Raw genomic sequence first — 15,388 nt, forward strand, 5'->3', positions numbered from 1 at the left:
AACCATTATTTTATACTTCTCCTCAACTCCATTTACCTCTATTAGCCCTTTACCTCACATCTTAGTTCCCTGAGAAGATTGAAGTAATCAGAAGAGAACTTTCACAAGTTTCTACCGTCACTTCAATCCCACCTCCCTGTATCTATGCCATTTACTGTGCCTTCTCTCTTGTTAGTGGATGAACAGGCCATTTTTCTAGGTAAGGTCAAAACTTCCACTCATTCACTACATACTACATTGTCTTGCCTACTGAAGAACATTGATCCAGCAATTTTCCCCACTCTCTCCTACATCTTAATTTTGTTCTCTTTAATGGATTAATCCTATCGGCATATAAACATACTATTATTTCTTCTGGCTTAAAAACAAAAACAAAATTTGTATTGACTCTGGTTTTCCTTCCAGGTTTTACTTTTCTCTCCTTCCCTTTTCCGGAAAACTTCTCAAAAGTATTGGATTTACATAATTTTTCTCCTCACCTCATCTGCTGAAACCATTCTTGTCCCCACCACTCTGAAACAGTTGATCTTATGAAGGTCATTAATGACCTCCATGTTGCTGAATTCAGTGATCATTTCTCAGTCTTCATATTACTCAATATTTATATCCCTCAGATTCGACAAGATCACTCTCCTCCTGGAAAGACTTTCTTCACTTGTATTATCTTCCTCCTAGTTCTCTGGCAGCAGATTTGCATATTTTCCTCATTTCTTCAAATTCTAAATTTTAGAGTACCCCAGGGCTTGGTTTGCGGACTGCTCTTTGCTATCTACACTCACTGCCTAGATGAGCTGGTCCATTCTATGGCTTTAAATGCCATCAAAATGCTGGTGATTTCCAAAACTATATGTTCAGTTCAGAACCTTCTACCCCTAAGCTCTGCTCTTGTATTAACTACCACAAGATCTCTCCACTTAGATGTCTAACAAGATTATCAAACTGAAATGTCCAAAGCTAAGCTTTCAATTTACCCTTCAAACCTGTTCTCTCACAGTCTACCTCATTTCATTTGGCCCTTTAGTCAGGTTAAAGCTGAATGAACTCATTCTTGAGTTCATTCTTGACTCTTCTCTTTCTTTCACATTCCACACATGACCCATCAGCAATTCCTGGAAGCTCTGCTTTCAAACTATATACAGAATCTTACCACTTCTCACAGCCGCCTCTGTGCCCACCCTGATAATGCCACTGTCGTCTCTCACTTGGATTATTGCAGTAGACTCCTCTTTGGACTCCCTGCTTCTGCTCTTACATCAGAGTGATCCTGTTAAAACATAGATCCTGGTGCTTCTCTTCTCAAAGCCTGCTAAGAGTTAAAGCCACTGAGAGTTAAAACGAAAGCCCTTACTGTAACCTGCCAGGCCTTTCATGACCTGGCTTCATATCCCCCATTCCCTTCTTATCCCTCACCTTCTTACTCATCTCCTCTCTTACTGTCTCCAGCTGCATTGACTCTTCATCGTTTCTCCAACACACAGACACATTCTTGCCTCAGGGCCTTTACACATGCTCTTCGCCTCTGCTTGGAATGCTCTTCCTTCAAATATCCATGTAACTTGTGCCTTTTTAAAAGTCTTTACTCAATTGCCACCCTCTCAGTGAGGTCTTTTTTGGCAGTCTTACCAAAAATTTTAACAAGACTACCACAACAGTTTATATCTCCCTTCCTGCTTAATTTGATGTTCTTCAAATTTACCACTGCCTAACACACTAAGTATTTTACTTATTTTTTTTAATTATCTTATCCTAGAGCTGTGCATGGCAAGTAGACAGTCAAACATAGTAGAATGAATGGCTAATGAGTTTGATGAAATGCATTTATCTAATAATTTTGAAGTGTTTCATCTCATAGGATAGTCTGAATTTCATAAATTAGGAAACTTTCAAAAAGGAGAATGATTAAACATATCTTTTTTTTTTTTTCCTGTTATCTTCTAGGGAAAACCAGGTCCAAAGGGGCATGCAGGTGAATCAGGACCAGAAGGCTTGAAGGTAAAGCAACTGACTTTATTACCAGTTACAAAGTATAATTTTCAAAAAGATAAAGTTATCACTTTCATAACAATATAAAATAAACACATGACAAAGATTTTATTCAACTCATTAATTGAAGGAACCAAATGTTAAAACTTGTTCAAATATTGAATAGCATTTGAAATGCTATATGTCTTTATATCTATATCTGTATATATGCCTATAAGTATCTATAACTATAACTATGTCTATGTAATTGGATATGCATTTTAGTAAAGGAATGTTCAGATGTGTAGTCAGATACAGGACAATAAACCATAACTTTGAGGGCTGTCTGTTCCACTGGATAGAAATCTACAAGTTACTATAACTTCACTTTAAAAATGTATGTGTGTGTGTGTACTTTCACTAAGTCTGGGTCCTTTAATCAATAATATACAGTAAGTCTAAGTAAGCACATACCCTGCATAATCATTGGGTGTTCTTCATACTTGTATGACACTGAAAAAATGTGTTACCTACTTTCTTGCTTTGTTTTCAAGTACCGTATGATTTTTTTTGTAACACCAACACATGTAAAGTAAGGCAGTGGTTTTATATGTACAGCATTAAGGTCTGAAAGAAACTAACTTATAAGAATTGGTGATTTGTACAAATTTAAAATTCAATGAAAAATTGAATTGCATCACAGATTTATTGCTAAATTTCCTAAAGCTAGAGTTCGTTATTTATTTTAAACTCTTCGTTTTTGTGATATAGAAACTAAGGAAAATAACAAACACTTTTTGAGGTCAATTAATAAAGAAATATGAGCTAAAATATTTTTTATTGTGTCAGTATGTCTGTTGCTGAAATTATCTTGGGAGAGTATGTGTACCTGACTCCCAAGTTACATAGAAAAACTCCCAGAAAATAGAAGCACGATATTTATAAATAGAAGGCTTAATTCTCCTTTACTGTATTTAATCCCTGTACTGCCAAATAGCTCTAAGAAATCCACCTGTGAGCTACCATCCAGTCAAACTGGCAGGAGACCAATCTCAGTCATTATTGACATCCTGCCTTCTCCCTAGAATTACACCAGCATCTAGGTGGCATCTGTGTTACCTAGGAAGTGAAGGAAGTTCTTTAATGTTCAGTCCTCATACTAGTCTCTGAAATTTCTTCCTTGGTGTATTACATAGCTGTTCACTAGGACCTGGCACTTCCTTAGGGGAACCTGGCACTCTGGGGGAGCACTTGGGGGTTGGTTAAGGGTCACTGCCTTTCACAGAACTCTAGGATCTCTATTCTCTCCCTAGGCCTGGGGAATTATTCCTCTCTGTCTCTTTTTGCCCTCAAAGACAACTCACCTCCTACATTCAGGCTCTTTGAAAACTAAAGCATGAATGGGGGTAGTCTGCAAGCAACTTTTGCTTTCTGCCTGAACACAGACCTCCCTTAAGACTATGTATCACAAAGGGTCCATCTCCCTAGTTGGAATTTGAGAGGGGCGTTGGGTAAGGAGGAGAAAATAAAAGAAAATTAATTATATATATGTATGTATACACATACATATTATGTATATGTTTGTATATATATACGTAAAATCCTGCCACATTATTTTCTACAAAAGCTGTCTAATGAACTATCAGTCAAAAACTAGGATTTCCAACCTACTACTACAGTGTTTTATTCTTTACTATTTATCTAAATGCGTACAGAAATAGAAAAGAAAATTTTTATAGTCTTTGAAAGTTTATTTCAAACTGATTACCTATATGAATATTAGGTTTCAGTGCTTAAAATCAGCACCATCCAATAGAGTATGTAATACGAATCACAGATGTGAGCCACGGTAAAAAAAAAAAAAAAAAGTGAAAAGAAATAGGAGAGATTAATTTCATTATATATATATATATTTTGTGTGTGTGTGTGGTACGCGGGCCTCTCACTGTTGTGGCCTCTCCTGTTGCGGAGCACAGGCTCTGGATGCGCAGGCTCAGCGCCCAGGGCCCACGAGCCCAGCCACTCTGCGGCATATGGGATCTTCCCGGACCGGGGCACGAACCCGTGTCCCCTGCATCGGCAGGTGGACTCTCAACCACTGAGCCACCAGGGAAGCCCTTCAGTAATATATTTTATGTAACCCAAGATATAAGAATATTATCATTTCAACATGTAATCAATATTAAAATTATTAATGAGATTTTTTATACAAAGTCTTTGAAATATAGTGTGTATATTATTCTTACATCACATTTCAGTTCAGACCAGTTAATTTCAAATGCTGAGTAGCTACATATCATGAGTGGCTGCAGTATTGTTCAGTGAGTTTAACTACCCCACACTGCAATATAATAATTTTTAAGCAGCAGTTGATGGTTTAATTTCCTATCTCTGTTATAAATAAAATGTGCATTCCTGTCAGATTAACTATATGTGGTACCCTGAACTTAATCTTCTACTTTCATTAATCTGTGCTTTTGTTCAGCCTTTGCTCATGCCATTCCTCACCACTAAAAATGGCTCTTTCTCATCACCAGTGTAAAAATCACCTATTCTTCAGGGCCCAACTCAAATACAGTTTCATAATTTATTATTTGAAACCATTGATGTTTGGATTTTAAAAAGGTAATATATATATATATATATATATATATATACAGACACATACACATACATACTGTATTTTACTTAACACTGCCAGCAGGCTATGGGACAGCACAACCATAATTAGACACATTGATATTTCTATGGTGAAACGTAAGGATGTTCAGATTAATCAATCTATATCAAGACTATAAGTAGCCTCACTCAGATCAGGTAAAAGCATTATTATCAAATAAACACAAGTTAGGTTAAGTTTGCCACTAAATGTGTTGTGAAAAACTTTGTGTTTTCAGAGCTTTAGGGACGGCAGAACTGCAGTTAAGATTATGAACATGCATTACTTCTCCAGTGAAGCCAGCTCTAGCTGCACGCGCCCAGAGGGTGCCTGTGCCTAGGAACTCCTTTACTACTTACCTGTAGCGTGTGTTCTGTTCTACTTGTTCTGCTCAGCATTGTGAGATACCTTATCTACTGAAACAGAGTGTTCCTGCGCACAAGGGCTTTATTTTCATTCTTCTTAGTATCTTCTACAGTGGCAGCCTACCACTCTGCCATTTATAGAGTATACCTCAGAAGATATTTCATTTTTTAAATTTTATTTGTAAAAGTGTTTTAAAAGTGATTAAAAGTCATAAATAGAAGAATGTAATTTAAGAAAACAAGTTAATAGTATTTGAATGAAAATACAGGAAAGACTACGTTCCATACAAATACTGTAACAAGAGTTTTGAATAACTGAAAGTTTCTTTGTGATTTTCTAGGTTATAACTAGATAATTACATTAAAATGAAAACAGCAATATTGAGAGTAATCTTGTTTGAAAAATAATCATTTTTGCAACTTTATATTCTTTATTAACAGGGAGAAGTAGGAGACCAAGGAAACATTGGGAAGATTGGTGAAACAGTAAGCTTATTTTATGCCCTTATCTTCAACTTTTAAATCATCTTGTGAGCATTTTTAGGAATCGTGTTAGCATGATCTTTGCTTACAAAATTCAGAATACAAAATACTTATCCACTACAAATTTAAATTCATTGGTGATGTGACAAATAAAACCTACTCTACAAAAGAGAAATGAGGGAAAACACAGATACTGATAGTTTTATCCAATATAAATTACATTTGTGATCTCAGGAACATTCTTGTATCTAATATTTGGTCTTTACATTTAGTTCTGATCATCTCAAACTAAATTTGACCGTAATGTTTTTCATGATTAAAACGCTACAGATTATCAAACCATAAAATATTATAATAGGTGGAAGATATTTTTCTTTGTATTTGAAAGATTGGAGTAAACCATGAGGTAAGTCATTGGGAAACATAATTTCTTTCCTCGAAAGTTTGGCTTGTTTAAATTTACATTATTGAGGAAGTAGGAGGCTTCATGTTGTATTTGAATCAGGTATGTTAGGGTAATTTTCTTTTTTTCTATGGGACAAGTCAGCTACAATATTCTCTAACAAATGAACCTACATAACATATAAAGTGGTGAATTAAATTAATGAAAGGCAAGTGACTTTATCTACATAGTGTGCTGGGTTGTCACAAAGAAAGTCATACTGTTTAACAACAATATTTATTTAATAGGTTAAATGAGCAAATATAATTTTCTATAACCTATCTTACAACTTAAATAAAAATAAATTTTCTTAAAAATTGTTTTGTGAGCTTAAATAATTAAATATATTTTCTAGCCTGGTAGTAAAACAGCAATACATTTCTGATACTCTTAATTTTTGTCACTAATTATTAATAAAAATAGGGAGATGATCCATTTAGTCTTAAAAGATTATTGCCATACCATTTAATCCTGAGTCACTAGAAAATGAATATTTTTTTCCTTTTTTTTAACCAAAAGGGAAATTTCAATGGAGTATTTATATCAATTCAGTTATTCAAGGTTTCTCATCAAGTATGAATGTAATCTGTATTTCTCTGTCATTCAAATTTTTAAAAATTTAAAGAAATGAAATTCTGCCATTTCTGAGTGACAAATTGCTTAAAAATATATATAAACTAAAATTTATAGCCAAACTTAAAATAACAATGAAGAACATCTTTCTTAAAATAACACATATCAAACTTCTAAGTTTTATTTGCTTAATAATGTTGGACTGGTTCCACATAGTATAGGAATCCATCACCGGTGCTGTCCAAAGAGGAAATGGACTATTTTGGCAGGTAGCAGATGTCTGTTACTGGAGGGAAATTAACAATTATGGACCATTCGCTGTGTGCCAGGCATAATGCTATGTGATATTTTATATTGTGGAATTTCGTTTAATTCTCAAACAATTTTAAAAGACACATTTTGTTATTCCAGTTTTTGAAATGAGGAAACTGAAGCACAGTAAGTAACCTGTTCAGAGTTACATAGCTGATCAATAGCTGAACTAAGATTTAAACCCATAGCTCCAAACTCAGAATCCAGATCTCAAAATCCAAAGCATTATACCATGCTGGGGATTTTTTTTCCAGCTTTATTGAGGTATAATTGACAAATAAAATTTAAGATACATTTAAAATGTATGTGATGATTTGATACACACATATATATATATTGATATATTGTGAAAGGATCCCCCCACTTCCATCAAGTTAACTAGCATAGCTGGGAATATTTTAATATTAGCTGAAAGCCACTTGGCCTAGATTTTATAGAGAGGTTCAGATAAGTTATGAAACAAAAGGACCTTTCCAACTTTGAGGGTCTATCTTCCTCATTAAGGATGGGAGATAAAGGCTTTTAAAAAACTCTAGTGGTTATATTGAATTAATTAAGATATATAAAATGCCTGAAGAATATTTTTGACTCTTGATAATTCCCAACTTCTATTTTATCGTGTTAATTTCAGAAACTTAGAAATATAGTTCATCTAATCCAGAGTTCTGTTAAAACTCTCAAGAGATATGGGAAAATATGGTTGCACTTCATGATGTCAGTCTTGTAATTTGGGGATATCTAAGGTTAGTTGTAATTGCATAGCTAGTTTTTATTTTTCCCAAACTTTTTGTATGGTCATTTAATTCCCTTTTAATAGCCTCCTCCAGTTTTGTTCCTTTCTAGATTCATACAAATTAGAACCCGATTTGTGATAGAGAGTGCCAAACACAGTGGTCCCATCTCATGTCTATATACCTCTTGCATTTACTTACTATAGGCAAAGAATTAATTTCTATAAATGTGCCCTAAATCTCTAATTTCAAAGAAATTATCCTCTACATTCTAGCATTCTTTTATGAATAAACCTGGAATTATCCCAACTTAATTGCCAGTCCTCTCTGTCTTTAATTCTCTAGGCTGAAATCATTTGAAGAGCTGTAAAAGGGAAGAGAATATACTCTTTCAGTATTGGTCAAGAGACCAGAATTAAAATCAGTATATAGGCCTTATAAGGGAACAGACATTATAAGGGATAGACATTATAAGGGAACAGATTCTTTTGTAGGCAAGAATATTTTAATAGAATTCCTAACACTCAGACTCTTCCATAGAGTGATTCAACACCTCACCCTTAGATTTGGATGACTTTCTGCAATCATTTGTTCAGCAGATATTTATATTTATATTCAGGCACATTCATTGAACATTTGATCCCTGCCTTCATGAACTTTGTAGTCTATCAGAGGTTTGACAGACATTAAATAAATAATCACATAAAATATATAATTATAAACTGTAATACATTCTCTAGATGAAAATTTTAAGAGACTGTGACAAAGTTGCCAAATTTAGATCAGGAGATGAGAGAAGACTGTTTTGAAATGCCGTATGAGCTGTGACCGTAAAGAATGGTATGAGTTAGCTTGGGAAGAGTGGGGGGGAAAACTCCTCCTGGAAGATGCAATATAACATACTTCCCACCTGTGCCCCTTGCCTTGCTTTAGACAAGTCACTTAATTTCTCTAAATATTTGTTTTCTCAATATGAGCTGTGACCGTAAAGAGTGGTATGAGTTAGCTTGGGAAGAGTGGGGGGGAAAAAACTCCTGGAAGATGCAATATAACATACTTCCCACCTGTGCCCCTTGCCTTGCTTTAGACAAGTCACTTAATTTCTCTAAATATTTGTTTTCTCAACAGTAAAAGTATGAAAATAATAACTACCTCATAGAGTTTCTTATGAGGATTAAACATGATAATGCACTTAAAGCACTTAGCACAGAGCTGGTCACATAGTGAAAACTTGATAAATGTTAGCTGTAATGGCCGTGGTGGTGGTTATTCTTATATGTGATGGTTCTAAATGGGAAAGCATTTAACTGTTTTGAGGAACTGAAAGAAAGCCAGTGTGGATAGACCTTGGTGAACCAAGGGAAAAGCAGTATTAGGTGGTATTAGTGAAGGAGGCAGGAGCCAAATTATTCAGGACCATGTTTATTATTTTGGACTTGGTCCTAAAGTAGATGGAGAATCATTGAAGTATTCTAAGTAAGCCAATGGCATGATTTAATTTGTGTTTTAAGATCACTCTGTAGCAGTGGATTGGGAACTTTGAACATGGTTGTGAGCAGCAGAAGTAGAAGAGGGTAACCAGTTAGGATGCTACTGCAGTAGACTAAACGAGGGAGAAAAATGACGGGCCAGATGATGGCAGTGGAGATAAGTGGATGTATTTGAGATCTGTTTAAGGTGACAGTTTGGACAAAGGCTGCAATAAAAGGGAATGATTCTAGTCAGTCCCCAGCATGTAATAGACCTTTGATTACTATTTATGATTATCAGGAGAATTCTGGAAGCGTAAGGAATTGGTATTTATGATGTTTAAGGATAATTCCAATTCTAAGAATCTATGACTCTTTTCTAAGAATTGTAATGTTTTCTAGTCTTCCTCTCATCTGCCAATTTGGCTTCTTTTCTCTGGCTGTCTTTCTGGAGTTGGAACAAACAGAGCTAGAATAAATATTTTAGGGGCAGTGGATCCACAGCCTTCTTCATGAGTGGGATAACTTTATGTTTTCTTTATTTTTGATGATACTCAAAACTATGCAGGCTTTTTTCAATAGAAGGAAACTGGGGTGTCTTTGGAAAATGATCAGCAGTCACTCCCAGGATCCTTTTTCTAGTCTGTTATTTTAAAGCTAAAATTTGGAATTTTTTTTTCATTAAGTGACCTTGATTACATTAAATTCAGATGCCATTTTTCTGCCCACTTGAAGAGCTCCTCATGATTCTCCTATACTCTGACCAGACTCTCTTTATATCTCTTAAAATATAATCCAACTATTTGATTTCACCTCATTTACTCCTTAATTTATCCATTTAGCAGATTTCATAAGTGATCTACCATGTCCTCTCTGTTATTCTGCCTGCCCCCTGGTGTGCTAGTGTATAGTAAATGACTGATGAACAGAAAGGAAGAGGAAGAGGAAAGGCCATGCATAATCCTCAAAATCAGGTAATCCAGTTTTCATTATAAAACTTTAGAATCAGAGAACTTCTGTTGACTGATTCTAAACTGGATTATAACCAGTTCATTCAAGACCAAGTAGAGGTGGAGTCAGAGGAGTAAATTAAAAGAAGTCTATTTTTTGAAGACCTATTATCTCATTTAATCTTGAAGCAACCCTTTATAAGTGAGGAAACTGAGATTTATTGAAGTTATGTGATATGTTCAAATTCACAGCTAGTAAGCAAATGTGAATTCTCTAATTCCAGTTCTAAGGTTCTTTTCTCTGCATCAGGAAATCATCAGTTTGTCCTGTTTTTAAATGGAACCTTGAAGGGCATCTTTGTGAATCAATGGTTAGAAAGATTTAAAAGATTTTGAAGGATCTGGAAGAAAATATTTTAGAAGTGCTCAACACAAAATCTCATTTGATACAGTGGTTAGTTGTGCTGCTTTCTCGTAGCATTACTGTGAAATTATTATCAAACTTGATACAAGCTGATTTTATTTAACAAGTTTCATTCTTTCATTAAGAAGAGAATGGTGGCTTTATGTGGACATACCTAAATCATAAAAAGTGACTCATATTTCCTTGAGGAAAAGTCCCAGACTTGCTGGCACCATTTAGCCAAACAGAAAGAACAAAGTAAAATTCTATTAATTGCCCCTCTGTAGGGCCTCTGTAGTGCCATTATCTTTAAAAATGTCATCTACTCCCTTCTGTTTTCAAGCTGCACATACCTGTAGCACACTGCAAAGCTGTGTATATCTCCTACCTGGCAGGGTGTGGTAATTTTTCTCAGAGAATGGAAAGCTATATGAAATGTATATCCACGATGCATTCCATCACAAGAAGGATGTATACCTGAATATGATTAAAAAAATAGCTACAATTTATTGAAAATCTGTGATCTGCCAGATACTTTGCATATATTATATCTTTTAATCCTTACAAAAGACACTGTGAAATATTCCTTTTTTATACAAAAGAAAACATGTTTCAGAGAAGTTAAACTTGTCTGAGGTCAGATAATAAAGTAGCAGAGCTGGGATTGAAAAGGAGTTATGACTAACTTCTCCATATCCCCATGCTTCCTCTTAACAGTGAAGTGAAGATTTCTAATTGTCTTTTAATGAATACATATCGTCCTGTTATTACTGTATGAAGCTGAAAATTATGGGGCCCCAATTACCACATGGTGGTTTGACAAGTGTCTCAAAAACATGTTTGGGTTAAATTGTTATGTTTTAGGATCATGTATTTGACATTTATCATCTTTTAAATGTTTTAATAGCATCATTTAGTCAATTAAGTGAATTAATTTCACTATACTATTAAGTCTGTGAAAGTGTAGAATGTTAAAAAAAGAATCAGTGAAATCAAAAGGGAAGATACAGAAAGTGTGTGGACATATTAGTGGATATGAACAGAGAAGATATATAATGTTATAATTCCAGGTAAATTGAAGGGAAGTGAAGTAAACAATTCTAAAAACCCTACCATTCTCTAAAACCAGGTCCAAGGTGAACTATTACTTTAGAAATGAGATGCCAATAGTTTTTAAATCTCAAACACAAGAGATTTATCCAAGAAAATGGAGTCAGCAAATTTCTAGGAACAGTTGAGGTGCTTACAAAGGTAGAAGGATTTTTGAGTCTTTTGGACTATAAGATACACTATTTTCCTGACATTTATGACATCGTTTTGTAAAAAGCAAAATAAGTTACTAAGAAAATAGCAAATACTATATTAGATGTGGTCCTATAGAACTTTTTTCTACAGCTACGAAAATTAAAGAGTATGGGAAAAATGATGACTATGGAAAATCGTTCATATCACAAAACCAAATGTGATAAGAGGTAGACCAAGAATAAATCACATGTAAGTGGTTATTAAGGAAAAAGCAACAAAACTTTTTTTTTAATTTACATGATTATAATATAAAAGCTAAAAGGCAAAATTTATATCTATGGGGAAATGAGTGATACACATGATCCTGTGCTACAAGCTAAAAACACAGAAGTTATTGAAAGCCAGGCATATAAAGGCTTATATATATATTTTTTTAAATGTTTATTTATTTTCTTATTAGTCATCCATTTTATACACATCAGTGTATACATGTCAATACCAATCTCCCAATTCATCACACCACCACCACCACCCCATCTTTTACATGTAGCTGTCCAGTTTTCTCAACACCACTTATTGAAGAGACTGTCTTTCCTCCATTGTACACCCTTGCCTCCTCTGTCATAGATAAGTTGACCATAGATGTGTAGGTTTATCTCTGGGCTTTCTATCCTGTTCCATTGATCTATAAGTGATCTCTTGGTTATTAAGTAACATATTGTTTAGCCTCCATGTGTTTGTCTTTTTTACATTTATTCCCCTTTAATTGATTTCTAATCTCATAGGGTTGTGGTCAGAAGTGATGCTTGATATGATTTCAATTTTCTTAAATTTACTGAGGCTTCATTTGTGACCCAAGATGTGATCTATCCTGGAGAATGTTCTGTGCACACTTGAGAAGAAAGTGTAATCTGCTGTTTTTCGATGGAATGTCCTATAAATATCAATTAAAGCTATCTGGTCTATTGTGTCATTTATTGTGTTTCCTTATTAATTTTCTGTTTTCATGATCTGTCCATTGGTGTGAGGTGTTAAAGTCCCCCACCATTATTGTATTACCGTCGATTTCCTCTTCTATAGCTGTTAGCTGTTGCCTTATGTGTTGAGGTGTTCCTATGTTGGGTGCATAAATATTTATAATTGTTATATATTCTTCTTGGATTGATCCCTTGATCATTATGTAGTGTCCTTCCTTGTCTTTTGTAACATTCTTTGTTTCAAAGTCTATTTTTTTTACTATTGATTCCTTCTAGTGTATTTTTCATTTCATTTATTGTATTGTTCATCTCTGTTTGTTTGTTCTTTAATTCTTCTAGACCTTGTTAAACATTTCTTGCATCTTCTCGATCTTTGCCTCCATTCTTTTTCCGAGGTCCTGGATCATCTTCACTATCACTATTCTGAATTCTTTTTTCTGGAAGAATGCCGATCTCCACTTCATTTAGTTGTTTTTCTGGGGTTTTATCTTGTTTCTTCATCTGGTACATAGCCCTCTGCCTTATCATCTTCTGTATCTTTCTGTGAATGTGGTTTTTGTACCACAGGCTGCAGGATTGTAATTCTTTTTGCTTCTGCTGTCTGCCCTCTCTATACTTTATTTTATATTAAGTATATTTTTCTTTATCCTTAGTAAATATAAATCAAGTTACTATTAAAAAGTAAAATATTCTAGGAAAAGGAATGAGATCCAACATATATGGAGTTATATAGGGAACAAGGTATTTATCATACATGTCATGTTAAAGAGTAATAAACAAAAGTACTCTTCTTAGTCTAATAAAGTCTCTCAGATTGCCCAAATTAGAATAAACTACTTCAAAGGAACCAAATAAAAGAGAAATTTAAATGGAACTTTGTGCCTCCAAAGTCACAATAACATCACTCATTTTAAGATGTAAACATTCAGTGTGTATACTGCCTAGGACACTAAGCCTGTTAGCCTTCTGACTATGAAAATATAAACTTGATCAGTTTACCTATTTTAGAATTGATTTAAAAAATAAGCATTTTTTAGTTCCCTTTGGTTTTAAAGGATTTGCTCCTAAGGATTATTTTTTAAAATCCTTAAAATATAATTCTGTATTTGAACCTGGGACTGAAGATTCAGAATCCTAATAGGTTTAAAAATTATTATCCTACGATTTGAAGTAAATTAGTTGTCTACACATATGTGTATCTCACATGTTTTTCATCATGTACTGTGTTCTGGAAGGATATTGTGATTTCTTACAGCCAACAAAAATGAAAGACACTAGTAAACTTCTTTTGTTTATTCTATCATTAGAAGGTACTTATTGAAAACTTACTGTGTGCTAGATATACAGCTAAATAAGGCTTGATCCTTAAGTGATTTAACTTCTTGAAACTGAGTAAAGATTTCTACACATAATTTTGCCCAAACACTAATCATGTTATATAAGATACTCTAAGACAAGGAAGTAAAAATTGTCTTGACAGTCATCATAAAGATATATATGTTGATAGAGAAACTATACCTTTGTTTGGCTAAAAATGTGTTACTATTTTTTTAGGTAGGGATACTACAAAGCAGTAATCCTTTAGCGCTAGATTTCTATATAGAAGAGCTCTGGAGGTGGTACTTTGGTTGGAAGGGGAACTTCCCTTGAATCGCTGTTTGCCTAGAAACTACACTATGTTCTTTTATTAGTGCACTATCCTATTTTTATTTAGATATTAACACATCAATTAAAATAGCAAAAATATCTAGTGGTGTTTTTATGCTTAGAATTTATATGATAGATAATACCTCATTTGTTTATATCAAAGAATAGGAGGGACTGATGGAAATAATGGTAGGGACTAGAGTTAAGGTTGCCTTGGGCCTCCCATTGGTGCTACCGCTTGAGAAGGTGAATGCAGAATTAAAATCTGAGAGTAAGGCTACTAAAAAATCTTGTGGCTCTGACTTAAAAAAAAAAAAGTAAGATCTACGTAACCAATGTAACTACATTTTGAAATTTAAGGTTTACATTCATCCTAAACAAGAATCAGGAAATTTTTCTATAAAGAGCCAAATATTATATATATTTAGGCTTTGGGGCCATACAGTCTCTGTCACAACGTTTCAACTCTGCTATTGGAGTGCAAAAGCAGTCATAGACAGTAAGTAAATGAATGAGTCTGACTATGTTCCCAATAAAACTTTATATAGAAAAACAGACAGTGGACAGGATTTGGCCCACAGGCTTTAGTTTGCCCTTTCCTTTTCTAGAAGGTCATACTTTACTTGGAAGACACCAGTTTTATTAAATCAATCTGCCATATGCAGTTCTGCTTTATTATTAGTCATTTATTATTAACAGAAAAAAAAAATCACTAAACACAAATGTGATTTTTTTCAAACCAGAAAACAAATTCAAACTAGCAGACAGGTTGTGTTGCAATCAGGCATTGATTTTATATGTTAAGTGTGAACATAGTGAATTAATTTGCATTTATATAGACCACATGTATATGCAGAGTAACCTACTAGAATTTATTGTTCATTTTCCTTAACAGGTACTTAAGAATCTCACCAGGAAATATTTTCCAAGAACAAGGAAATTTGCTCTTTATGTGCACATGTTCACTAGAACCATTTTTCTAAACATTGTACATGTTTTTTGAAGTTCTGTTTTAAGGGTCAAAGGATTTCCACTTACTAAGTTTTAGTGAGTTTTTCTGTCATTACTTTGGACAAAGTTCTAAGGGAATGTCATTAGACCTGTATTCCCCTGTGTACAGGAGGATATAGGTATTCCCCTGTATACCTATTCCTGTATTAGGTTGAGATA

At 34.1% G+C, this 15,388-nt stretch overlaps 1 protein-coding gene across 1 annotated transcript in view; it reads left to right on the forward strand.

Annotated features, from left to right (window-relative positions):
* COL24A1 (collagen type XXIV alpha 1 chain) overlaps positions 1–15,388 on the forward strand; it is a 377,122-nt gene that overhangs the window by 169,069 nt on the left and 192,665 nt on the right. The window contains exons 23-24 of the mRNA XM_024767884.1: positions 1,939–1,992; positions 5,428–5,472. Of these exons, the coding sequence (XP_024623652.1) occupies positions 1,939–1,992; positions 5,428–5,472 (99 nt within the window). The remainder of the gene's footprint in view (positions 1–1,938; positions 1,993–5,427; positions 5,473–15,388) is intronic.

The sequence above is a fragment of the Neophocaena asiaeorientalis genome, unplaced genomic scaffold, assembly GCF_003031525.2.
Source record: "Neophocaena asiaeorientalis asiaeorientalis breed wild unplaced genomic scaffold, Neophocaena_asiaeorientalis_V1.1 scaffold546, whole genome shotgun sequence".
In the NCBI taxonomy this organism is placed as follows: Eukaryota; Metazoa; Chordata; class Mammalia; order Artiodactyla; family Phocoenidae; genus Neophocaena; species Neophocaena asiaeorientalis.